The sequence below is a fragment of the Myotis nattereri genome (genome assembly GCF_964212035.1).
Source record: "Myotis nattereri genome assembly, chromosome: 5".
Classification (NCBI taxonomy): Eukaryota; Metazoa; Chordata; class Mammalia; order Chiroptera; family Vespertilionidae; genus Myotis; species Myotis nattereri.
The window spans coordinates 31,496,087-31,521,787 of record NC_138080.1 but is presented as its reverse complement, the minus strand read 5'-3'; the positions used below and the strand labels follow the sequence as shown (position 1 = coordinate 31,521,787).

Here is a 25,701-nt window from a genome sequence, read left to right as displayed (position 1 = left end):
AAATATCAGTTTGTTGTTCCACTTATTTATGCATTCATGGATTGTTTCTTATTGTTTCTGACCAGGGATTGAACCCACCACCTTAGCATATCCAGGTGCTGCTCTAACCAACTGAACTACCCAGCTAGAGCGAGGAGTTCTTAATAGCACTAGAGTATTAAGGGGCCTAGCATTTGGGGGCGGGACCTTGTAAAGGGGCTAAGTAAAGTGGATTGGAGATGGGAGGTTCCCCGGGCTGTCTGGGACCAGAAGTGGAGGAAGGACGCACGGATAGGCGGATAGGCGGATAGGCGGATAGGCGGATAGGCGGTAACTGCAGGTTTTCACACCTCCTATGCGAGGGGAGGGCACAAACCTGGGCCCTGGGCTGGGTGAGGCTATTAGACACCATGACCATCCTAACGCCAGGAGGAGGAAACCGTAGGGCTCTGTGCTGGTGTGCGCCCACTCAGCGGGCGGCCAGGGCTCTGGTGGGGGAGGGATTCCTAAAGGAGGTGACGCTGGGGGAACCCCGGTCGGAGATGGAGAACTACAGCCAAGTGGGAGGGTGTGTGGAAGGAGCTACTGAAGTTAGGGTCCCCTTGAGAGTTGGGACTGGGGGGAGGGACAAACTTAGGGGCACAAAGGAGATGATTAAGCTCCCTGTCTCATCACATTTCACTTTAGGAGCCCCCTCCAATGCAGAGTTAGGACGGCAGTGGGCTCTGGCACTTTACTCCATCCCTGGGCCCCTCGCTTTACCCCTGTCCTGACCCAATGGGGGTGCGCATCTGATGCCCCAGTGTCTTCTCCCCACCTGGGGCTCGGGCCCCCCTGAGGCACCAGCATCACTATGAGCAGATGCTGGGTGAGTGAGTGAACAAATGAAGATCGCCCTTCCCCATTAGAAGCGGGGTCTGCATGTCCTGCTTGGCATCTGGGGTGCCAAGTAAACCTCTCCTTTCACTCACTCACTCACTCACTCACTCACTCACTCACCAAATGTCCATCCTGCCCTCCCCAGTGGTTCAGGAGAAAGACCTTGGGAGAGGAGCTTAGGAGAGAGCTTGCTGGGTGCGGCTGTGAGGAGTCAGGGGACCTGCTCCCCTCCCTGGGGTAGGAACGGCAGGGAGAGGAGCTCCCTGAGCAGTGACCAGCCAGCTGGAAGCTTGCACACCTCCTGAGCTGGGGAGCTCCTCCCCAGCGTCCCCTTTCGTGCTGAGGGGCACAGACACCACACAGAAACGGGTTTCTGTAAAGCCACTGGCACCACCTCGTTAGAAGACGTGTTCACAGAAGAGGAGGGTACAGTCACTAGTCACCAAAAGGGCCCCGGAGGGATGCAGTGGCAGCGCCTGACCGGACCCAGCCGCCACCTCCAGGGCACCAGGACCGAGAGGAAACCCAGACCAGGAAGCCCTAGGAGAGAGGCTGCTCCGTCCTCAGCACAGGCGCTGCCCTCCTGGCCTCAGCAGAAGCCAGAGACAGGGTGGCAGGGCCTCCTCCTGGCAGCCTTCTTCCCAGCACCTTTCTGCGCCCACAGCAGGACCGGGCATTCCCAGCATCTCTGTATCACAAGGCTTTTTCTGGCTTCACTTTGGATAAATTAAAAGCAGAATCATGAACAGTCTGGCTGGCCCTCCCACCCCCCAAGAGCCACGAGACACAAACGGGTGGATTCGGGGCCCTGCGCACACATTTCTGGGGATTGGCAAACGGTGCACCTCTCCATGGTAGTTTCTCCAACATTCAGCCCCTCACGGGACCTGCCTGGAAGCATGACAGGCCCCAACCATCAAGACTGCTCGGGAATACTTCGTCCCCAGGGCAGGGGCAGCCGGGAACCAGAGCTGGCTTTCCTGCTCCATTGGGCAGGTCCTGCCCAAGGGGACAATGACCTCCACAGTGTGTGGTCACACCTGGCGCCAAGAACACCACTGGACCCCACGGCATCTAAAATCCATACAAACATTTATTCCGTCCCTGCCCGGGGGTTGGGGCATTGGGGAGGGGGCTGTGGGCCTTGACAAACAGCTCCCAATGAGGCGGGACTCGGATGGGAAGTGTTCAGATGCCAGGGCCCTGGGGACTGGCTCAGTTCCTGGAGCTCAAGGAGTCCCGGTGGGTTGAGGGGGACCAATTCCCACCCAACCAGGCCCAGGCCAGGCTGGACCCTGGGGTCCTGGTGGCTGTAGCAGCACCAGCTGATTGCTCCCCCCACCCAACTCCCATCCCCCAGGAAGGAAGGCAGCACCAGGGTCTTGCTCCTCCAGGTGGGGGGAAGACAACTTTGCAGGTCATCAGATTTAAATTAAAAATAATAAAAATAACATACAAAATAAAAAAAGACAACCCCTGTCCAAACAAACCCATGACAAGACTGCCTGGCCCACTGGACACTCTGGCAGGTGAGGGGGGAGGAACAGGTGGTCAGCCTACAAGGGTCACTGCTGGGGACACAAGCAGGGCCCGGATGGGTGGTCCAGCCTCCACTGTCAGCAGCAGCAGTCTCCAGAGAACAGCAATTGGGGGCAGACGGGGAGGCCGCGAGGGGCTACCCAGGGCCGGGGTCTAGGCGGGTCTCAGCTGGGTCTGGGTGCCACGTGGCTCCTCCTGTGCTCTCCGCTCCGTATCTTGGTGATGTGGACAGGGTTAGCTCTCGAGATTTATTGCACTGTTTTGGAAGAGGCCTGGGGCTAGAGGATGTGCCAGGGGCAGTGGGAGGCAGGAGCAGGAGGGTGAGGGGCGGGCGGCAGTCACCGCTTGGTCTTGGCATCTTCTCGAATCTTCCAGATCACCAGGTGCATGCAGGCGCTGGCGTCCTCGCTGGAGCTGTGCCCATCCACTGTGGAGTGGGCAGGCAGGTCAGAATGAGCCAGCCCTGGGGACGCACCGAGCTCCCACCAACTCCCCTCCGGCCGCCCCCCGCCCCACTATTCACCATTGTCCTGAATGATCTGTCTGAGGTAGTCGGCCATGAGATTCCGAAGGGAGCGCTTGTAGGGAAGGCCCAGGCGGTGTGGGAAGAGCACAGACGTGTCCACCACGGTGCTGTGGATGACCTGTGGGACGGCAAGCCTGTCAGGGACTTCAGGGTCTAGGGCCCTGGAGGGCTGGGCGCAAAGGCATCCAGGGCTTGTGAGGATTCCAGAGCGTCTGTCTGGCTACTGACCCACAGCCCCACCCGCCCTCTGAGGACACAGCCTGGGGGGCCAGGATACCTTCAAGGCCAGCAGGTCGCTCTCCAGGCTGTGGCCAATGAGGATGGTATCAGCATTGAACATACTCAGCAAGACGGCCTGGACGTCCCGGAGCGAGATACTTGTGTCGGCAAGGTCAGCCTCAGTCACTCCTGAAAACCTGGGGCAGGAGGGGCAGGGACCTTAGGGTGGCTGGGAGGGCACCAGGGGTCCCCAACCTAGGAGCTGGGTGGATCCTAGTAGGGTGCAGGGTTACCACCCTCGGATCCCAAGCCCTGGAGGGTCAGACCATACCTTGTGTTGTAGTCCACAATCTCATTGTCCGGCTTGACGAAGGTGTCGTAAACAACCTGCATGTCGGTGTCCACCACTGTGACCCGCGTCAGCTCCAGGCCATATGTGGTATAGGACTGCAGGCCAGAGGACACTGTTCAGACGTGCCCATGGCCCGCCTCCCTCCCTGGGCACCCGGCCAGACAACCCAGCCCAGTGCTCACAACCCAGGCTGCCCCTGGTTCCTGAGCCCTGCAGCAGAGGTGCTGGCCCCAGGCCAGAGGGCCTTCTGGGGCCTATCTAGGGGTCAGAGCAGGTGTGAACCAGGCGCCTGTCTCAAAACCTGCATTTGTGCACGAAATCTGCACAGCACCTGAGTGCAGAGGGAACCGAGTAAGGCTGTGTCCAGAGCGTGTGCTATGTGCTGGGGTCAGATAAGAGCATCTACTTGGAAACGGGAGAAAAGCCCTTTCTGAACAGATGCTGGTAAGGCTGTGAGTGAGCCTCAGGGTTATAGACACAGTGTGACCCACAGGGAGGACCTAATTCTTGTTCACGCTCTTCATCTGCTCTTTATCCTAAAATCTGCACAGGCCCAAAGCTTCAGGCAGAGAAGCTGGGACAGCCCACGGAGCAGCAAGACCCCTGCACCCTGTAAGGGCCAGGAGTCCTTAGCAAGGGCCTGTGGTCAGCCAGACGACTCACCATTTCACAGTCAAGGGCGTAGATTCCAGGGTGAGCATCTTCTGGAAGCTCTTTATCAAAGGTCTTCATGAACCCCTCAAGGTTTTCCTTGCGGCCGTCCTGCACGTGTTGCTGAGAGGAGGAATGTGAGGGTGGCAGGCTCAGGGGGTGGGAAAAAAGCCAACGAGGCTGAGTTCTTGGGGCCAGGCTTGTGCGTGGACTGAACCCCCTTTCCAAGGCAGATAAACCAAAGGACAGGAAGAGGGCAGCTGAGGGTAACCTGCTCCCACCAGCACAGGGTGGGGGTTTCTGGGAAAGGAAGTATCAAGCAGGGCCCAGGACACCTACCTTGGCAACCTGGCAGCCAGTGGAGCCGATGGCGGCCGAGCAGCACATGTACTGAGTCTCCCAGCCTCCAGCCACTGAGAGAGACAGAGGTCAGTAGCAGTGCCCCTTGCCCCCTGCAGGTAAGTTGCTGATACCCATTGTGCCTGAGCTGGCAGGGCTTCCCAGGAGAGGGGACCCCAGCCCTGTGAGGCCAAGGATTCCAGCCCTACTCCTGGGGGCCACGGGCTCTACGGGGTTGGATTTGGGATAGGCCAGTCCTTCACCCCGCAAGGGCCCTCTCTCAGATTGGCAATGAGTGCAATGCAGTGTGAGCCCCCTTGGGGCATGACTAAGGGAATGCTGTGCCCCAGGGAACCCTCCATGTGCCCCCAGAGGTGGGTCTGCAGGCAGCCACAGACACTCCAGACCTGTGCATCCCCGCGGGTGAGAACCCGGTAACATTGGCCATTAAGTGAAACCAGCAGCTGCAGGAGAGGACAAACCCTTTGTTCCCAAACGCCCACGTGTTTCTACAAGCACCTATGTATCGAGAAAGGGCAAGGGGGGTGACGAGGTTGTGGGGAGGCCTTTGCTCTGTGTCTAAATGTTGTGACAGAAAGGTCTTTACATTACTTTTGTCATAAAGTAGACAAAGGAAAACTGAAAAGGGTTGAGGAGGTCAGAGGGGAGGGGGCCAAGTTGGGATCTCACCTCGATTCCGGCGGAGGCGCCCCCAGTGGTAGTAACATTCTTCATCACGCACACAGCGGCCCGAAGGGGACACGAGGTACTCGGTGCCGCAGCGACAGCAGACCCTGCAGGAGGCTGTGGGGTGCAGAGGTAGACGGGGGAGGGCGAGGAGTCAGGCCTGAACCTCTCTGTGTCTGCACCCACCCGACCATGCTGCTCCCTCTCCCCAGATGGACTTCCCTGTGTGCCCTCAGAGCAGCACGGTGGCAAGAGACAACTCACAGTCTTTGGGCAGCTTCTCCTCAGCAGTGAAGATGACAGCGCCCCCCGGCCGCTTGGGGTGTGGGAAGGGGTAGCCGTTCTCCTTAAGCTGGTCCTCGGTGAGCAGGTACTCTTTGAGGCGGTCGTACAGGGCGGCCCCTGCAGATGACCCAGGATAGGCATCAGCCCACAATGAGGTCAGGGATAGCCAAGGGTCAGGCAGGCAGCAGGTGGGAGGGAGGGGTGGCGGTGGGGGCAGACACTGCACCCCAGGCTCTGGAGGAGCCAGGTTTACCTTTCAGATCCTCCACGCGGGGGCTGCTTGGGCGGTTGAGTGAGAAGCTGGTCTTGGCAGCCAACTTGCCCCCCAGCACTGCCTCATGGGACACCACCCTCCGGCCACTGGTTTCTGGAAAGGGGGAGAGGAAGGGTAAACTAGGCTCGACTCCCTCGTCCTTCCCAAGTGCTCCCCTACTTCCTCTTCTGCTTCCAGGACAGCCCCTACCACCTAGAGACAGGGGAGGCCCAACTGCATGTGGCCCTGGGCCAATTACGCCCCCCCCCCCCATTAACTCAGGACCAGCAGGCTTTGTGCTGCCTGGAAGCCCCCCCCCCCCCCCGCCTTCCTTCCCCAGGGGGTTTTCACCCTCCTAGGGAAAGCATTTAACAGGAGATATAATGGCCATTTCGAACAGGAGGTGTGGATGGCGGGTTGGGAGGACAGCGGAGAACAGAGCAGGGAAGCACCCATTGATGGCTTAATGTGCCTGGAGAGGCACCGCGACCGTCTTCCCAGGTTAATGCACAGAGCAGGCAGGCGAGCTTTGAAGAGGCAGCCCCATTAGCAGGCGGGAGGCCCCTCGCTGGAGAGATCCCGCTTTCCGAGGAGGAGGGTGGTTAAGAGCGAGAAGAGGCTATTCTGAGGGCACGGGGCCAATGCCAGCTTAGACGAAGCCTGACAGCCAGGGACCTTTTGTCTGAAAATCTTAGCACTCGGAGCAGCAGAAAGGCCGCCAGGAGGGTCCCTACCACCCTCTGCAGGAGCCATAGGGCCTGAATCTTCTGGATGCTGCCTGACTTACTGCTCAGACCAGGCACAGTGCTGGGGACCAGGCCCCGCAGCTTCTTGAGCGTGTTCACAGCCACATTCAGGTAAATGTTCTTGCTGGGGCTTCGGTCGTAGGCCACCTTCTCCTCATTCAGCGCCTAGACACGACACCATTCAGTCCTGGGCACCCCACAGAGGGTCCCCGCCCCTCTGCCCGGACCTGGCCCTGCACCCAGGGTCACCCACCTTCTCTATGGCCTCCTGGTTGGAGGGGCAGAACTTGAGACACTCCTCAATGAACAGGTTGAGGTATCGTTGGCGGATGACGGTGGGGACTTTGCCCCCAAACTCTTTTGGGATAATAGGCTTCTTTAAACTCTGGAGGGAACATGGAAACAAACAGTGAGGGTGGCACGCCCCTGCTTGGTCCTCTGACACACTTCTTGGAACCCCTTCCACACAGAGTAGAGCCTGCTGGAATCTGGGCCTTAGTGACCACAGGGGTCATCATGGTCTGGCTGGTGCTAAGAGATGACCACACCAGTGTTGACAAGAGGGGGAGGGTTCATGGCAACTCTGTCTTCTCTCTCTCCTCAATGTTTCTGTGAACCAAAACTGCTCTAAAAAGTGAAAGACTGGGAGAAAACCAAGATGGCGGCATAGGTAAACACCAGAGATTGCTGCCTCACACAACCACTTCAAAAATACAACTAAAAGATGGAACGGACATCATCCAGAACCACAGGAAGGCTGGCTGAGTGGAAATTCTACAACTAGAAGGAAAGAGAAAAGCATACCGAGACTCAGAGGAGGTGCGGTGCGGAAGTAAAATACAGAGGTACAGAGGCGCATGCAGAGCGGGCTGGCGGCTGAGGACACGGTTGTCTTTTTCAATTGGGAGGGAGTCTCAAGCTCTGAGCTCCAGTTCCGGGCGAGTCTCTGGGGACCCAGACCCATACGGGAGAAACTGGACTGTCTGGCATCGGTCGGAACTCGAGGGCAGCTTTCTCTCAGAGGTGCTTGCAGCGATTGCTGGGACACTGAGAAGCAGGGCCTCTGAGGGCAGGACTGAGAACAGCCATAACTGCTCACTCCGCCCTGTTGATCCCCTGGGACCCCGCCCTGCCCAAGCCTTGCACTGAGGCTTTTGCATATGAAAGGCCTGGCCCTTTGCAATCTGATAATTACCTAACGAACTGCAGCAGGCCCAAGGCCCCAGGGCAACTTGCATTGTGTCACAGCTGACTCCTGCTGGGTAGCCTTAGACAAAGGCTAGATTAGCACCTCCTTAGAGATTCAGGAGCCAGTGTGCCCGGTGGTCAGAGTGGGACCATTCAGATTGGAGCTCCTCGGATCCATAAAGGACACACTCAGGGGGCAGACTCAGTGAGCACCAAAGCCCCATTGAAGCAAGTCTTGCCCCAGAGGGGTGTCTCCAGCACAGAAGTTCTCCCACTGCAGACACAGCTGATTCTCACAGCCAATTGGCCTGGAGGTCAATTCCTCCCAGTGTTACCTACAACAATCAAGGCTTAACTACAACAAGACTGTGCACAAAGCCCACAGGTGGGTGCACCAAGAGTGTCCACCTCAGGTAATTGGGGAGGCTGAGCCACTAGGCACTATAGGACACCTAGCACAGAAAGCCACTCTATCAACACAGCGAAGCATAAAAAAATGCGGAGACAAAGAAACAGGACACAAATGACAGAAATGGAGGAAAACAAAATGCTGGATATAGAGTTCAAAACCACACTTTTAAGGTTTTTCAAGAATTTTCTAGAAACCGCCGATAAACTGAATGAGACTCACAAGAAATATAATGAGACCCTCGAGGTTGTGATAAAGGACCAACTAGAAATTAAGCATACACTGACTGAAATAAAGAATATTATACAGACTCCCAACAGCAGACTAGAGGATCACAAGAATCAAGTCAACAATTTGAAATATGAAGAAGCAACACCCAACTGGAAAAGCAAAATGAAAAAAGAATCCAAAAATACGAAGATAGTGTAAGGAGCCTCTGGGACAGCTTCAAGCACACCAACATCCAAATTATGGGGGTGCCAGAAGAAGAGAGAGAGCAAGATATTGAAAACCTATTTGAAGAAATAATGACAGAAAACTTCCCCTACCTGGTGAAAGAAATAGACTTACAAGTCCAGGAAGCGCAGAGAACCCCAAACAAAAAGAATCCAAAGAGGACCACACCAAGACACATCATAATTAAAATGCCAAGAGCAAAAGACAAAGAGAGAATCTTAAAAGCAGCAAGAGAAAGAAACTCAGTTACCTACAAGGGAATACCCATATGACTGTCAGCTGATTTCTCAACAGAAACTTTGCAGGCCAGAAGGAAGTGGCAAGAAATATTCAAAGTGATGAATACCAAGAACCTACAACCAAGATTACTTTATCCAGCAAAGCTATCATTCAGAATTGAAGGTCAGATAAAGAGCTTCACAGATAAGGAAAAGCTAAAGGAATTCATCACCACCAAACCAGTATTATATGAAATGCTGAAAGGTATCCTTTAAGAAGAGGAAGAAGAAAAAAAAGGTAAAGATACAAACTATGAACAACAAATACACATCTATCAACAAGTAAATCTAAAAATCAAGTGAATAAATAATCTGATGAACAGAATAAACTGGTGATTATAATAGAATCAGGGACATAGAAAGGGAACGGACTGACTATTCTTGGGGGGGAAGGGGTATGGGGGATGCGGGAAGAGACTGAACAAAAATCGTGCACCTATGGATGAGGACTGGGGGTGTGTGGTTAGGGTGGGGGGGTGGGAACCAGGTGGAGGGGAGCTATGGGGGGAAAAAGAGGAACAACTGTAATAATCTGAACAATAAAGATTTAATTTTTTTAAAAAAGTGAAAGACTGAATTAAAGAGAAAACAAGGAAACAGGAAGACTGTGGTGCTGGGTGCATCATGAGTGTGGTGTCCTGGCTCCTGCAGGGAAAGGCAGTTACCTGTAAAGATGGGCTGTGTGCCACACGCTTGGGGGTAACGGTGCTGGTGGTCTTGGACGCCATGCCTGACAGCGTGCGCGTCTTTAGGAGCTGGCTGCCCGGCTCGAGGCCATTGGGAGGCTGGCTGCTGCTGGCCGGGAGGGTCCTCTTGGGACCTGTGGAGGTTGGCGTGGGACAGGGGATGTGAGTGCAGGAAGACAGCGCACCCATCACCGAGCTGCAGAGCACTAGGCAGCTGCGATCATTCAGCATCAGCAGGATGTGCATCTCAGAGCACAGGGGGAAGAGCAAGGGATGGGAACAGGGGCTATGGAAGGACATTAGGTTCTATCTGCTTTTGGGCAAGTCCATCGAGAAGGGGGACACAAAAAAGGGGCTGTGAAGACCGGCAGGGTAGTCCGGTGAATGGCTAGGGGCATGGGGAGCCTCTGCCACATGTTCCAGCCCCTGACTCCAAAGCATTGACGTCTGAGAGAGGAAAGGCCCTGGTTCCTGGACTGAGGACCAGAGGGTCTGAGCCACCCCAGCCTGGTCATTGTGACCCAGCCGGCCTGTCTGCTGCTGCCTCTGTGTTCTCCTCTCCCTTTGATGAGGTCACAAACCAGACAGTCTCCCGCCCCCAGGTAGGGCAGTGAGGCAGGGAAGGTGCATCCCTGAGTGTGTGGGTAGGGGACCTCTGACCAGCTCTGAGAGTGGGCTCAGCCCTGATAAAGGAACAGGAGCAGATGAGGAGACCAAGGCACTGAATGGAGGGCCCAGGTCCCTGGCTCCTGGGAATCCTGTGCCAAGGTTGGCCTTGCAAGCCACGTGGGAAGAAAGGGAAGGACACGCACTTTTCAGCTTTTAGACTCATGCAGATGCAGGATTTCCTGCAGGGCAAGTGCGCAGCACTGGGTGGGTCTCCCAAAACTCTAGGAGAACCATAGGCTCAGCAGAGCCAGGTGGGGTCTAGGAATGCTGGCTGCCACAGTGGTGACTATGGATGGCTGAGTGCAAGTTTATGGAACTGTCCCCGTCTCAGAGTGCAATCTCCATTCCCCGGGCCTAAACCGTGGCTGAAAACCCACAGTCATGCCCGTCACTGTCAAGTCCTAACTCAGGTGCTCTGGGGAGGGAGGGATCAGAAGCTGGGCACATCAGGGAGAAACGGGAGGGCTGTGGATGCTTGTACCTGCAGGACCACCACGTGGAACCTGACTGCCCATTCGGCTGGCTACCCAAGGGGGTCTTTAAACCAGCAGCAAGGACACCGCGGAGGGGGGCAGACCCCTGGGTTGGGAGGGCGAGCCTGCATCTGAAGAGGCTTCCAGGTGGCTCCACAGCCTGACCTGCCACATCTCCTCAGCTCCAGGTACCACCACATAGAGACACTCCCCCTGAGTGTGCAGGCCCACTTTCAGAAGTCTGCCAGGCCCAGTGGAGAATACAGCAGCCAGCCCCTCTCCCAGATCAGCTGGCTCCGTTCAATTGGAGCCTGGGACCTTGGGCTCCATCCCCAGGCCGGCTCCCTCTTCCTAGCACCACTGTCTGCAGCCCAGTGCCCACACTCAGACCAGCCCCCGCCAGGCCACAGGCCTCCAATACCCCAGGAACACGGGGGAGGCAGGGACACAAAGACCAGGCAAGGACAGAGCAGGAGGGCCACAGGGTGACCTCTGGGTCAGGGCCTTGGAGGGAGGCGGGAGGACAGTGCTGAGCAGGCTTGGGTCTGGCAGACAGACACCCCTCAGACTCTCCACAGCCAGCCCCCCAAAGCCGGGAGAGGCCCAGAGCCACTGGGCACTGTGCCAGGCTGCCCTAGCCTCCCGCTGACAGTCAGGAGACGTCCCCCCATTTTATAGATAAGCACACTAGGGCCAGGCCAGACCCTACTCAAGGCCACCACTGCAGGGACACTGGGCGCCTCGCCTCCCGAGACCCCCGCCCTGGGACTCACCTGCAGCCAGGCAGGGGTTGGGGACGTGGGCAATCCTCCTCTTCTCTCCGGGAACTGAGATGTGGATGGAGGTCGGCTTCTCGGCCGGCTGCTGGGCAGCCTGGAGCCAGCTGGCTGACTCCCTCTGAGCCTGCTGAGCTCGCCGGTAACATACTTCCTGGGCGGTGGGGAACCGGGTGGGGGGGCCCAGACCTCTCCTCACGGGCTCTGACTGGGTGATGAGAAATCCCAGAACCCAGCTGTATTTGAGGGGCACCCAGAGAAGTCCGCCAGGGGCAATAGGCTGATGGTAGGGCCACTGGCAGGGAGGCAGGGGCTGCAGGGTAGGGGCTAGGCAGGATGCACCCAGCTTCGCCTTCAGAGCTTGCAGATGCCCTGAAGGAAGCCAGCTCTGCACTGTGGCCCTTTGGGGGGCTGGAACACACGTTGCTCCACTTCCGGGGGCCAGCATGGTCCTGTTCTCCTGCCTCTGATCAGACTGACACACTGATCCAACCCTATTCAATCTGATCTTCTCTGGACTGACTTCTGGAATCTCAGGGCTCCCTCAGGGCTGAATCAACAGGAGGGAGCTCTGAGTCCAGAGCGTGGGGCGCATCCTCTTCTCAGCCCTCCCTGTGTCAGGTCACGGAGTGCCCCACAGTGATCTGGCAACCACTCCTGTCTCTGGGCCAAGGGGAGGAAGCTCAGGCTCAGAGAGGTTTGGCCACTTGCCCAAGATCACACAGTGCAACTCGGAGCAAAACAGGGACCAGGCACTGTGACCCTGTGGGAGGGCTCACCGGCATCTCTCTCCCCCTGCTCTGGACCCTGCCCCGCCCCAGCATGGAGCACAACTCAGACTGGATGTGGGTTCCAGGCACTTCTCTGCCAGGACACAGGGAGCGTTGAACTGCGTCTGCCAAAGAAAGCCATTGACCTTGTTCTGCAGACCGGAGATCCTTTCGCTGGGGTCCTGCCAGCCTCCACCCAGGACCCCAGTGCAGACCCTTACCTCCTTGCCTTGCTTGGTGAGATGAGAGATCCTCCTCTTCTGCCCAGGGAACAGAGTGGTCAGACCCAATTGTTCCTTGTCCTCCACCTTCTCTTCTTTGGGGGGCTGGAACACATGTTCATCGCCCAATGAGGTTCTCTCCCTGGCCTCACTACCCACACCTACACAGTCAGCCTAGGAGTCAAGGATGTGCCTCTAAGACTAACATAGGGAGTAGGGTGGGAAGGGTGGGTCCTCGCCCAGCCCCACCTTACAGGTGAGGAAACAGACTCAATGCCCCCCAGCCAAGGACCTCGGGTGCAGCCCAGTCCTGAGCAAACTTCCTATGCATTACTAGGGATGAATTCTGCAGATATGCCCAGCCACTAACTGCTTCCTGCTCCCTGCCCTCCTCCGCCCATCTGCCTGCCGACCCTGCCCAGGACAGGGTTCAGAAACAGAAACCAAGGGGATGAAATCAGATGGCAATGCCTCAAACGGCTGTGAACAGGACAGTACTAAGGGAACAAGGAGCCAGGGGTCAGACCCTGAGGCCCCACACAGAAGCTAAAGGCTTCTATGCAGGGACTGATCTATCCTGCTGTTTTGCCCGGCCGAGTGGCTCAGAGGTTGAGTGTTGATCTATGAACCAGGAGGTCACAGTTCCATTCCCAGTCAGAGCATTTGCTCGGATTGTGGGCTCAATCACCAGTGTGGGGTGTGCAGAAGGCAGCCGATCGATGATCAATCGATGATTCTCTCTTATCACTGATGTTTCTATCTCTCTCCCCTCCTCTCTGAAGTCAATGAAAAATATATTTAAAGTAAATAAATAAAATAATGCAAGCTCCCTCTGGTGGCTGTTATGGGAACATGGGATAAGGAGACCCAAACAGATTGGGGCTGGCAAAGGTTTGGGAGGGGGGGAGGGGAGGGGAGGGAGGGGAGAGGGAAGAGAGATGAGAGCGATGAGAAGGGGTCAGGGAAGAGGGAGACAGGGTAGAGGGGAGGAGAAAGTAGTGAAAGAAGGGGGAGGGACTGCAGGAAGAGGGGCTGGAAGGAGGAGGAAAGGGGCTAGGGAAGGGAGAAAGACACTGGGAAGGAGAGGGGGTTGGCAGTGCCCGCTACCCCACTGCTGGATGCTCTTAGACGCTGTCACAGAAGCCCCACCGGGTAAGCCAGAACGCTGCCAATGGCCGTAAGTCAGTGTCCTCCTCCTGGACAGGGCTCAGGGGGACAGCAAGCAGCCACCGAGGGTTCCTGAATTTTGGATAAGTTAAGAAGCCGTCTCCACCTCTGCACTGAGACTCCAGTCACAGGCAGACTCTGAGGAAAGAGTGCCAGCAGCCTTCCCGAGCCCAGCCCAGACCCTCACCTGCCGGGCCTTCCGGCCCCTGTCCTCCATCTTGACACAGGTGGATTCGTTGAAAATGCGCAGGCACTCCTCCATGGGGTCAGAGTCAAAGTCGACCTCCTTCTCCAGGGCAGAGTAATCCACGTCTGTGCCTGCCCCCGAGGAGGAGGAGGAAGTGGAGGAGGATGTGGAGGAAGATGAGAGCGAGGCTGGGCAAGGCGATGGGTGAGGGGAGGCCTTGAGGTGCTTGTGCGGCCCCCGCGTGGCTGAGAGGCCCAGGCTAGAGTCCGAGTCCGAGTCCGAGTCCGAGTCCGAGCTGGAGCTGAGGTCGGGGAGGGCAGGAGGGCACAGTCCAGGTGCCGTGGGCCCTGGGTCCTCATCCTCACTCTCATCCCCAAAGAGGTCTGCATGGCTCAGGGTCCGCCTCTGCAGCTTGGGGGCCTGGGAGGTGCCCTCGTCCAGCGAGTGGGCCTTCCGCTCCACCAGCTTCCCAGATGGGGTTTTCCCACCCGTCCTGTCTGGCAGCTGGGAGGCATCCCCGCCAGTGGGGCTGGGGCTTGGCTGCAGCCGAAGCTGGTCAGTCCGGTCTTTCCCTGAGCTGACCACTGAGGTGGCCAGAGATGGCTTTTTCTTGGTCCCATGGGGCCTCTCGGCCCTGCGCTTGGGGGTGCTGGCCTGTGAGACCCTCTTGTCTACACTGGGCTTCACAGCTGGCCTCCTGTGCTCTCCATCCTTACTCCTGTCTGTTTTCCGGACACCATCCCTGGGGCCAGGGGCCGGTGGCACCCCACTTTTCCTCTTCTTGAGTCTTCCCTTCTTGGGGCTGCTGCACTCTTTCAAGGCCCTGGCTGGCGGGGAGCCAGGCTTGGCCGGGCATGCCCCACTAGGGTCCTTGGGAGGCTGCCCAAGGTCCTCCACATCATACTGCACAGCTATCTCCTTGGTCTCCCGAAGGCTGCCCTCCTCGGGCTCCTGGCCCTCCCTGGAGCCTGACTTGCCAGGACCCTTGCTCTCAGCTCCTGCCTGAGCCCTCAGGGGGCTGGCAGTGGTTGCAGTGGTGTCATCATCTGAGTCAGAGAATCTGGCATCGCAGCCACCGAAGGGGTCGCAGGGCTTCTTGAGTGCGGGTGTGTAGGGCTCACTGTTGCCACGGGAGCCCCGGGGCCGTTTAGGGGCCCGGTTATCCTTGGAGCTGGCCCTGCTGAGTAGCCGAGCGGAGAAGTTGGACAGTGGGTCATACTCCAGGTCAGTGGATGGCTTGGAGTCATCCACCACGTACTTGCTGCTGGAGACGGGGCGGCTGTACCGTCTGGGCTGGCTCACGGCCTTGGGGACGTACTCCAGAGCACCACTGCCCCCTCCGCCACGGCCCTGAGCAGGGTCCAGAGAAGCCAGCAAGTACTTGCTGCCCAGCTCAGCAGGAGCAGCCAGTGGGGTGGGCTGGTAGCTAGCATTGGGGCTTAACAGGCTTTGGCCACCAGGGCTGTAATCAAAGGACAGTGGGAAGGCATCCTCATCCAAGCTGGTGGCAGAGCCATGGGGTGCCAGGGTGGGGACCTCAGCAGAGACGTGCTCACGGGCTGTCTCCAGGAGCTCCTGGTACCGCCGCTGCTCTATCTCCACCTCAGAGCGCACGGCCTCGATGGCCTGGTTGACCAGCTCCAGCTCCAGGATGTCTGAGTGGGGCTCGTCCCCTCTGCCCAGGACGCCATTCTCCCTCTGTGCTGGGAGCTTGGGCAGCTCAGGGTTGTACGGATCATAACCAAGCCCTGAAACAGTGAGAGGTAGGAAACAGTGGTGAGCAGGCCTGTTGTGAACTGGCAGCCACATGAGGCAGCAACCAGCCACTGCCTTGACCCAGATAACTGGCCTTCCAGAACCTAGCAAGGGCTAGGCTTCCAGCAGACCCCCACTGAGGCTCAGCCTGCACAAGGATTCCAGAGCACTCCTCCATCCAGGCCCTACCTTGCAGAGGCTGGTAAGAGGGGTGAGAGGTACAGAACCCTGGCACCAGAGACAGCCACAAGGTTAAGAGACTGGCATGGCCTCTGGGACAACAACTGGAAGGGGTGGAGACTTGACAGATAAGAAGGTCCAGAAGCCGGGTGAGATGGCGATGCGATTTCCTACGCGGTAGCTTCCCCCCACACTGCTTCCTGCATCTGGGAGCTAGAAGAATGCTGAAGGGGGCCTGACATCCAGGCAGGTCGTAGGGCACAAAGATGCTTGACAGGGTGGGATAGGAGTGTGTTCAGAGCTCCCTGATTCAGGGCTGAGGGTGGGAGGGGAGCAAAAACCAGCAGGGTCTGAGGCATGCAAGACTCTGTCCCACACCTCCCCCGGCAGGGCTGCGTCTGTACAAGTGAGAAAATGGAAACTACCACCAAGCAGCACGATGGACAAAAGACACCCACACGCTTTCAATGGAAAACAAGAGGCAGAAGGCAATCAAGGGGGTGACCCCATGGGGGTAAAAAGGAAAAAGGACATGCTAGGGATCAGCACAACCCCAGTGCCAACAGTGTTGGCAGAAACCTCAGGACTCACTTATCGACAGGGGTACAGACATCTTCAATGAAATATGAGCAAATACAGCACATTTCAAGAAAGGAGTAATGTACATATTCAACTATACCAACCTACCATAAACATTCCAGAGTTTAAAGTGTTCATCACTAGACAGTCTATCTGATATAATTGTGAAGCATCTCTAAAGCAAAGCCAATGGAGTTGATGTCCTGTGGTTGGAGACTGACAACCGATTCTCCCAGAGTCAGCCCTGCCCGTACCTGGACTTAGATTGTGAGGCCGAGAGTGGACCTCTGGCGTCCAGGACGGTCAGAGAACCAACCTGTGCTGTTGGGAGGTGCTCAGGGTGTGGTGACTTCCACAGCAGCCCCAGGAAACTCATGCAAACTCATTTAGGGAGAAGTCCACGCGGCTGGCCGCCCACAGGTGACCAGCTTTGCAGGGGACAGTGGCTGGGCCTGGGCTGCCTTTGGGAGGGGCTGAGGGAGGGAGGAAGGAATTCATTGTAGATGCGTAGTCTGGCTTTTAACTTGCATCCCATTTTTGAAATTATATTCAGAAAGGAGAAAGGAAGCATGTATCCAAGCTTCAGGTGACGGAAGACATGCCAGGTCTGGGTGGGAGACGGGAGGTAGAAGGACACAGGATTAGATGCCAGTGACAGAACCAGGCGCTCTCCTGGGGGGTGTTCTCCAGCCCAGGTCACCTCACTCCCTAACCTGCCTCCTTCAGTTAAGACGGCTCCTGCCCTCCTTGTGGGGAACGGGAAGTCCTTCCTCTCCCAGGACAGGCTGGCAGGACCAATGGATGGGGGTCAGGACCCAAGCAAAACCATTTCTCCAAGGTCAGGTCAGAGTGCAGACCTTGGGGATTTCCAGCCACTTTGGATATGAATCAAAAGGGTTTTCCCTGAGGGGTCTATGCTTTGGGGGCCGGTGGAGGAGGCACTGTGCCTGGAAGGAGGGGGGAGGGGTGGGGACCCTGCGAAGTTCCCGAGACCATGTGGTCTCACTGGCTCAGCTGGACCAGAGGCAGAGCTCTGCTTTCTCAACGGGAGCCGGGACCAGCATGTTTCCTAAGGGTCATTACACCTGCTCCACCCCCTCCGTTTCCAGGAAGCCCATGAACTTGCTTGCAAGGTAGGAAGGGTAGTGCACTGGGGGGTCTGAGCCACTCACTCTGAAGGGATGCAGCTCCTAGCCCAACCCAACCTTGACCTGAGCACCCAGCACTGCCAAGGTGGGGCATTCTCAGACCCTCCCTGCTCCACCCGCTGCACCCAAGAGCAAAAGAAACCGCCCAAGGCAGGCGTGGGTCAAGCGCCTGACCCTGCCCTTCTGGAGCCTCAGTTTCCCCACTGGTACCAGAAGGCTAGTGTAACCAGCTTGAAGAACTCTAGACAGGTCTGGGAGCTTCCAGCACTCAGGCCAAGGGCTTTGCTGTAGCCCTGAGGCCAGAGCTCAGCCCCCAAAGCAGGCGCTGCCTCCCCAAGCTGCCCCAAGGTTATCTGAGGTTGGTGGGGGACATAATACAGAAGGTACTTGTTCATGCCATCTAGCCCCCTGTCCCACCTGCCTTGGAGGGCCAGGTCCCTCAGGGCACCTGTCAGAACTGGAGAAGCTCCCAAGAAAATGTTTGCCAGCGGCCTGATGCTCTGGGGGCCCTGTCAGCCCGCTGGTGGGGGCAGTCAGAAGGCAACTCAACAGGTGGCCCTTGAGGTTGGGAAGGGCCATAGGCACCTTGTAAGGGGTCCTCCAATTACTGGGGGTTAATTTGGGTGGAAGACAAAAGCTCTCCTTTGAGAGTTCACACCAGTAAGCATGCCTCTAGCAAACAAGATTAAGGGGCTGTTTTTCAGAAAAGGGAGCAATCTGGGAATGACTAGAAAGAACCCAAAAGCCTGGCTGAAGGAGCTACACTCTATGAGGAGTCAGACCCCCAGGCCTGGTTCCTGCCGCCTACTCCCTAGCTCCTGGAATAGCCGTGAGGTGCAGAGCCTGCCTGCTGGTCACTTGAGGGGTGTCCCTTGGGAAGACCCCTCACTGGGTCAGGGAGAAAGGTGGGGAGAGGCCTCTTCCAGCCTCCACAGCTTACCTTCCCCTGCTCACTTGTGTTTGGCTCTGTGCACCCAGCACCACACACCCATTAGGACCTGGCCCAGCGGAAGGGGAGAGCGATGCGGCTCCTCTCCTGGTTCCAGCACCAGGGGGTAGCTTCCTTAGTGACCCTGTCCTCTCCCCGACTCTCTGATCCTGTTTCTGGGACAGGCGTCTAGCACGGCAGAGACCAGGCCTCTTCCCCAGCTTCTGGGCCGTGGGACATTGGACGGGAAAATATTCAGGCCGGGGCATGAGTGAGGAAGGGGGAAGGTGGGGGCGGAACGGCGGGGGGGGTGGGGGGCGTGGAACACTGCTGACCACTGAACCCTGACAGGTTGACCCACAAACAAGACAGGCACAGGCCCTTCCCAGTCCTGGTGGGCACCTCCAACCCCTCCAGGTCTTTCCTCTGCACGAAAACCCTTCCCCGCTCTGGCCCTATCCCAGCCTCTGCTCCTCCCTGCTCCCACCACACCCTCCATTCCAGAAAACACAGGCACCCGTCCCTAACTGCTGCACACGGGGTCAATGACAAGACACTGAGGGTAAGGACCCGCTCGGGGAAGATGTGACCCCGCGGTCTCTGGCTTCTGAAAGCCCAGCCATCGCCCACCCCTCTTCTCCCCCTAGTCTGCCCAAGGACTGAAGGTAAGTGCGGGACTGCACAGCGGATCCCCCAGCTTCAAACCTGGTAAGACGTCAGCAGGGACTCCTCCAACCCAGGTGCCAGTCATAGCCTGTTGGTCTGCCCTCCCACCGCCAGCAGAAGTACTGGGGACACCAGAAGGAGACACAGTCCCTGCCGCACAGGAGATAAGCGGGGACTCAGGACTAGTCATGGTGGAGCTAGACCCACGTGGAATGGCAGAGGCCTTGAGATGGAGCCAGAAGACCCAGGACATTCAAGGCTGCAGGGATAGAATAGGTGCCCGGGGGGGGGGGGGGGGGGGGGAGCGGGCAAGGGCTCAGGGTCAGAGTGCTCCACACTTGGGGCTTTTCTGGAAGGTGGGATCTGGCAGACAGTACCCCCGAAGGCTATCACCACTGGAGGGCCCCCCAGTTCCTTAGAGGGCTGGCCGCCACTCCTTCCCCACAAACCCAGCCTCTCTGCTCCTGGACCCCCTACTCCTGGGCAATGGCGAACTCCAAAGGACAGGCCAGGAGCCGGAAGCCTAGAAGTGAAGGCACCTGGCGACTCACCCAATCTGAACCAGAGGAGAGGGCCCCACATTGCCCAGGGTACCCTGGGGAGAGAACAGGTAGGCCACCAGGAATGTGCTCCCAGGTACACATGGGGGACGTCCAAGACATGCCCCTGCTAAGGCTGGCTGCATCTAGAGCAGCAGGTCTGGGGTCCTTCTCCCCACTTGGCAGGGACCCCACGGAAGAGCTGGGACACTGGTTTGAGGCCCAGACCCTGGACAGCCTCAACTAGCACCCCTCAGCTCTAGGGAAATAGGGCAAGGCCAGGGACTCAGTGCAGTTGGCACCACACTGCCAGCTCCAGGGGAAGGAAAAGAGGGCCCCGGCCAGACCTGGGACCAACACAAAACCCACTGCATCATTACATTGGCTGCCGGACCACCCTGCTCCCCAAATCTGGATCCCGGGTCCAGGCTGCCCTGGAAACACCCACTGCCTGGGGCTTCGCAGCCTGGATCCTAACGACAGGCTATGCTTCAAAATACACAAAATACCTAACAGCATAAAAACTCAAGGAAAGAACCAGAGGAGTGGGCCACAAGGGCAGACAGGCACCCTGGGGTGGGTGAAAGGTATCCTTTTCTCCTTCCAACGTGTCCGTCCTCACAGTCCGTGACAGCACGAATCACTTCAGTGAGCCCAATAAAGAAAGCTTCCAAATAGAGTGGCCCCACTCTTTCTGGTCCCGGTGCATCTCCGATTGCCCAAACCCGTGGGACACATGAGTTTTCTTTCCAACGGGTGATTCTGGGGTCACCTCCTCCCCTGTGCAGGCTCCCAGGAGCGCCCGCCCCAACAGTGACCTAGCAACTCCAAGCACCTTCTGATGTTCCGAGTGAAGACAGGGGAAAGCACATCCTAGTCAGGGGACTGAGGCTGCACTCCTACAGGCAGGCAGGACATGGGGCCAAGACGAGCGGGGTGCCAGCTGCATCCCCTAAGAAAGAGTCCACACACAGGGGTTACACATGAGCACAGTGGCTTTTATTACTTGACTCTGCAGGCAGGTGCTGGGGAGGGGGTGACAGGGCTGGCTCCTGAAACAGAGCCCACACCCCTGCTCGGGGAAGGCCTCTGGGGCTGCGCTCCCACAGAGGGGACACCAGTCTCTCCAGACAAGCAACTGTGACATGTGACTGCCAAGTAGGTGGGGACAGAACTGGCCTCTAGGACACAGAGGGACAAGTATCACCAGGATGTGCCTGGAGTGAGTGTGGCCCCGTGCCCTCTGGACACACCCGCCCATCACCTCCAGGCCTGCCTCCTCTATCCAGCAGCTCCACACATTGACCCCCTGACCAGTACAAATGTCTGCAAAGGTCTGTGAGATGGATGACTGAATGAAATGCCAACCAAGAGCCACAGGCCCCTCAATGCCTGGAGCATGTCCATTCCTGAGGACACAGGCCTCTGTCGTGATCAGAAGACAGTCCCTTCAGGACAGACAGTTACCAGCAGCCACACAGCACAATTAACTGGCTCTGAGTCCCCCATCTCCCTGTCCTTGGGGCAGAGTAGCTGGACTGCGGTGGCACTCCCAGGGCCTGTGCTAGGAAAGGACAAGTTACAAGTCACTGTGTCAATGGAGACCTCTGACAGGACTGTTAGGGATGGTGGTGGTGCTGGGGGACAGCCTCTCCTTCCCTTTTACGCTCCTCCAAACCAGAGCATACGAACAGCCCAGGTCTTTCAGCGTCCTGACTCCCTGTCTAGAATCCTGGATTGCGGCCTGCCTCCCAACCTGCTTCCAATACCAGGTAATACTCCTGCTCACCCTCAAGGCCCAGCTCAGTAACCACATGCACAGGGACACATGCCTCACTTCCCTGCAATCCCAGGGCCAGTGCTCTCCCTGGACCCCAGCCCACATCTGTTATGCTGGACACGCCCCCTTTGCTTCCAAAGCCAGGTCATAGATTCCACTGAACTCACACAGACCTGGAGGAGCCCTTTTGGAGGTCCCCAGGGCCAGGTCCTGATCTTACAGGTGACCTGCACGTGTGGGTCCAGGCCAAGGCCACAGCTTGCGAAATGACCAAGTCCCACCCCTCAGCTTCCCATCCTATTCTCCTTCAGCAACCAAAGCAGCAAGCAGGAAAGCAGTTCCCCATGAATGCTTCTCGGCCTTCAATCCTGCCTGCTACCTGAGGCTCTGCTGACAGGCACTCCACAGAGCTGTCCCCGGAAAACCTAGTGTCCAGAAGCCACAGGACCAATCTCCCCAAAACTGCCTGCATACGTGCCTGCTTCCTCCAATGATGCAGGCTGACCACTGCAGGGGCTCCCGAGGACCTGGCCATCACAAAGGACAGTGGCCAGGAGCCACCTCCATGATCAGCGTCTGCCCAGACTGGCCCTCCCTCCCCACTTTTCTTTTCTTTCTGTATTCCAGTCTCTGCTGTAAGCCAGATCACACCAGCCAGACTCCACCTGCTGCACACGTGCAGCTCAAAGAATAACAACCCAACTCCGGAGCACCCACCACTCAGGTTAAAGAACATCTGATGGGCATTATTTCGTAAAGGGATCCGGAGGTGGGGTGGAGGTGGAGGAAGACCAGAAAGCAGGAAAAAGGTTTCCGCAGCAGCTCAGGAGTATCAGACAGAGAGGATGCGGCGCTGCTGTGTGTTGAGATCTAGTTTGCAGAAAAGGTAACTGAGGCAAATAACACTAACCAGTGGGAAGCCAGGCTGCCCCCTCCCTGCCTGGCTTTTTGCACAATAGAAAGTGAAGCCAAAATGCCTTCACTTGGGTGCCACACCCAAGCGCCCCTCCCCCCCCAAACCACAGTGGTCCCCCAACCCCATCCAGGGTTCTTGGGCTCCTGTGCATCTAGCCTCTGGGCCTAAGGAGCTAAGGGAGGTGGTGCTTTTCAGGGTCTGTCATCCCTATAGGCTTTGGCAAGCTCCCCCATCACATTTCCAAAATATACAACAGGTCAGTGCTGGGATACTGATCACGTTGGTACCACAGACACTTGGGGCTGGTAAACCTGTGTGTGTAGGGAAAGGAGCCACCCTGGGCGCTGTGGGGGGCTGGGCAGCATCCTTGGCCCCACCCACTCAATGCTAGCAGCACCCAGCCATGACAATCACAGATGTGCCCAGACACTGCCCAGCGTCCCGTCAGCGGAGGCAGAGGGCATTGACTCGTTCAGGTACTGCACAGGTAACATGCACGCTCTGCATGACACATCCGTGTCCCTCCTCGTACAGCCACCTTCCCCGGCCCCTCCACAAATCCCACCTACTCACCACCCACTTCTGGCAAGCCCGGGCCCAGAGTCTCACTGCTCTCCTGAGCCACACTAAGCAGAGCATCCCAAAACACACACGCCTGGATGGGGCGAGAGGCCGGCTTTTACAGATCCTAGGCCATCTGGAGGGGCCACCTCGGGAAACAGAGCCCAAAAATCAGTGTGGCAGGACCACCACTTTGGTAAAAAGACACAATGCCTCTTGCTTTGAAGGCTGGGAGGAAGAAGGGCAAGCTGGCCGAGGGGGCACTTGGGGCAACGTACGAAACACTTGTCTTTTGACTTTCTGGTGCGCTCCACTGTTTTTTTAAATGAACATTACTCTGAGTCCTGAAAAAAAACCGATTTGAAGGGAAGGGCCTGTGTGAGGCTGAACCACCCACAGACACTCGGGTTCATTTCACCGGGGACACCGCTAGTGTGAGCCGTGAACTCAGCGCTGGTGACAACTCCAAAAGGACTGCTTTGCCGACGGCACCTTTGCTTCGGATCCCGTCTTACAGAAACAGCAAGAACAATAGAACCACCCACCCTGTGCAGCAGGAAGGCTCCTCCCGTGGGAGGCCTCCGGCTTCCATCCCCGGAACCTGGCGGCCCGCTCCCTGGGGGGCGCTGGGACCACACGTGGACGCACAGCTTCCGGGGAGGAACAGAGAGCGACAAGGGGCCTCAGCGAGGAGAGAAATAGCCTCTGACCGGAGGCTGCTGATGTCTCAGCTCAGACCTCACACCTCCTAACAGAGGCCCTGCCAGATCCCTCGCCGCTCTCACCAAACTCTGCCACGGCGCTGACCGTCGCCGCGATGACATCTAAAGAGAAGCAAGTCCATTAACCATCCCGGCTGGACCCGAAGCAGGACATTCCTTGGAAGCCTGGCCCCGCTCCCGTTCTCGGCACAGGGTTTTGACTTATTCGCTGGACAGTCTCGTCTGACAACGCGGCTTTACACGGAGGCGGCGCAGTCGGGGGCCTGGTGCGGAAACAAGCAGGGGCGGCCACGGCGCTCGGGGTCCGGGAGGCCGCGGGGAGGGACCCCCGCCAGGGGCTCAGGCGCCAATCAGGGCCGGGGTCCCGGGCCCGCCGACCGGGGTCAGCTCGCTCGCTTCCCGAGCCCCGCGTTCTCTCACTCCACCCTCGCGACACCCCTACGAGGGCATGTTCTCCCACTGCTTACATTTTATACTTCGTGGAAACGGAGGCCTACAGAGGTCCCGCTACTTGAACCGGGCCCCGAGGTGGGTGGTCCCCGTCCCGCAAGAGTGCGGGGAGGGGGCTGGGCTGGAACCGGGGGACCGGGGAAGCACCCGCGGTGGAGTTCAGGCCCGGGCCGGGAAGCCTAGCCCGCGGCGGGCGAGCGGGCGGGCATTACCTGCTGCGGGGGGCGCCGCTCCGCCGCCGCCGGGCGCGCCCGGGCCCCGGGCCCCGCGGTGCCGGAAGTGGCAGTAGGGCCGCCGGCAAGGACCCCCGGGCGCCCCAGACCAATAGGGGCAGTCGATGGCCCGGAAGAAGCCGGTGGAGCGTAGCATGGTCCGTCCCGTGGGGAGGCCCCAGCCCGGAGCCGCCCACGTCCCCGGGCCCCTCACTGGCGCCGCGATCGCCTCCGCCCGCGCTTCACAGACCCCGACGCCGCCATCTTGCTCTGAGGCCCCCAGAGGCCCCCGGACGCTGCCGTAAAGCTCCGGGGGAGCGGCTGTCCACAGCGCGCCCGATCAGAAACTCCTGATCTCGCGGGATCGAGGCGGGTCGTGAGCCCCTGGGCAGAGACAAGCAGGCGTGAGAGATGGGCTAGAGGATGCAGACTGTTCTGCCTGAGGCCTCCGGGAGCCTCGCCGGCGCCGCCGCCCGGTCTTCAGCGGCGGCAGTAACGCCATCTTGAGCCCAAGGTCCCTTCGGCGTCTGAGCTGTCCACGGCGCGCCTGACGAGAAAAGCGCCCCCCCCCCCCAGGGCCCGCCTATGGCTCATTTGCGTTTAATTTGCGTCATTAGCATGTTCTAAAGCGCCCTCTGTTGGAAAAGATGAGTCTTGCACCTAGCAACCCCAGTGCTTCATTACTCCACGCTCTAACGCTCACCTCTGCCCTGGTATACAGTTGGTTCGCAGTAGTGCTTAATTTCTTCCACCTGTATTCATGTCAGCAGTCTAAAACCCAGGCCCACAGGAGTCCTGTTTTCATTCATTCATTCGTTTGTCCACCAAAATACTGAGCACCTGCTCTATGCCAGCTGTTCTAGATGCTATGCTGAACCGTATTTTGTTTAGCCATTAATCCGATGATGGACATTTGGGTTGTTTCCACCTTTGTCGATTGTGAATTGTGCTGCTGTGAACACAGGGGTAGGTATATTTGATTATCATTTTGTTTCAGGACTAGTGTTTTAAATGATGTGAACGTGTTGCCCATGTTTAGAACTTGGAGAGATGTCACATAAAAACTGCAATCCCCACCCTCTATGAACCGTTGGCTACCCTGGGCCCACCAGATGGCAACTGCTAAGCAGCCCCCTGTGAACAGGGTGGGGAGGTCTGTGCAGGTCCCCTCTCCCCCAGCCCACCTTTCCCCTTACTTCAGCTAACTGGCCCTGTGGGCATTTGAGCTCGAGACCCCTCACCCAGGGGTCTCTCACACCTCTCCACCAAGCACAGAAGGGTTGAGTATAGTCCTGACAATGCTAGTGAGGTGAAATAAGGTCATCCCTGAGCTCACACTCCTAAGTGCTCCATTCATACTCAAGGGCCTTGACCATTCATTCCCCAAATGTTTACTAAGTATCTACTCCATGCCAGACACAGTGCTAGAAAATCAGTGAGCAAAGCAGAGACCCCCTACCCTGATGGAGGAAGACAGACATAGGAAATAAGTAAATGTGATAGTGTGATACAGGCAGAAAGTGCTGGATT

The 25,701-nt window shown here is 57.7% G+C and overlaps 1 protein-coding gene across 1 annotated transcript; it reads right to left on the bottom strand.

Moving 5' to 3' along the window:
- Nucleotides 1-1,933: 1,933 nt before the first annotated feature.
- On the bottom strand, nt 1,934-24,328 carry REXO1 (RNA exonuclease 1 homolog; the record flags this gene model as incomplete). The annotated part of the gene is made up of 19 exons (XM_081092731.1): nt 1,934-2,653; nt 2,740-2,824; nt 2,921-3,041; nt 3,201-3,339; nt 3,474-3,589; nt 4,158-4,268; nt 4,485-4,558; nt 5,175-5,288; nt 5,436-5,573; nt 5,710-5,823; nt 6,497-6,620; nt 6,709-6,840; nt 9,452-9,606; nt 11,388-11,598; nt 12,382-12,486; nt 13,736-15,483; nt 15,680-15,718; nt 23,573-23,611; nt 24,172-24,328. 19 exons carry the CDS (start codon nt 24,326-24,328, stop codon nt 2,632-2,634), a joined length of 3,744 nt encoding a protein of 1,247 aa, XP_080948857.1. The 3' UTR covers nt 1,934-2,631.
- Between the last annotated feature and the right edge of the window lie 1,373 nt (nt 24,329-25,701).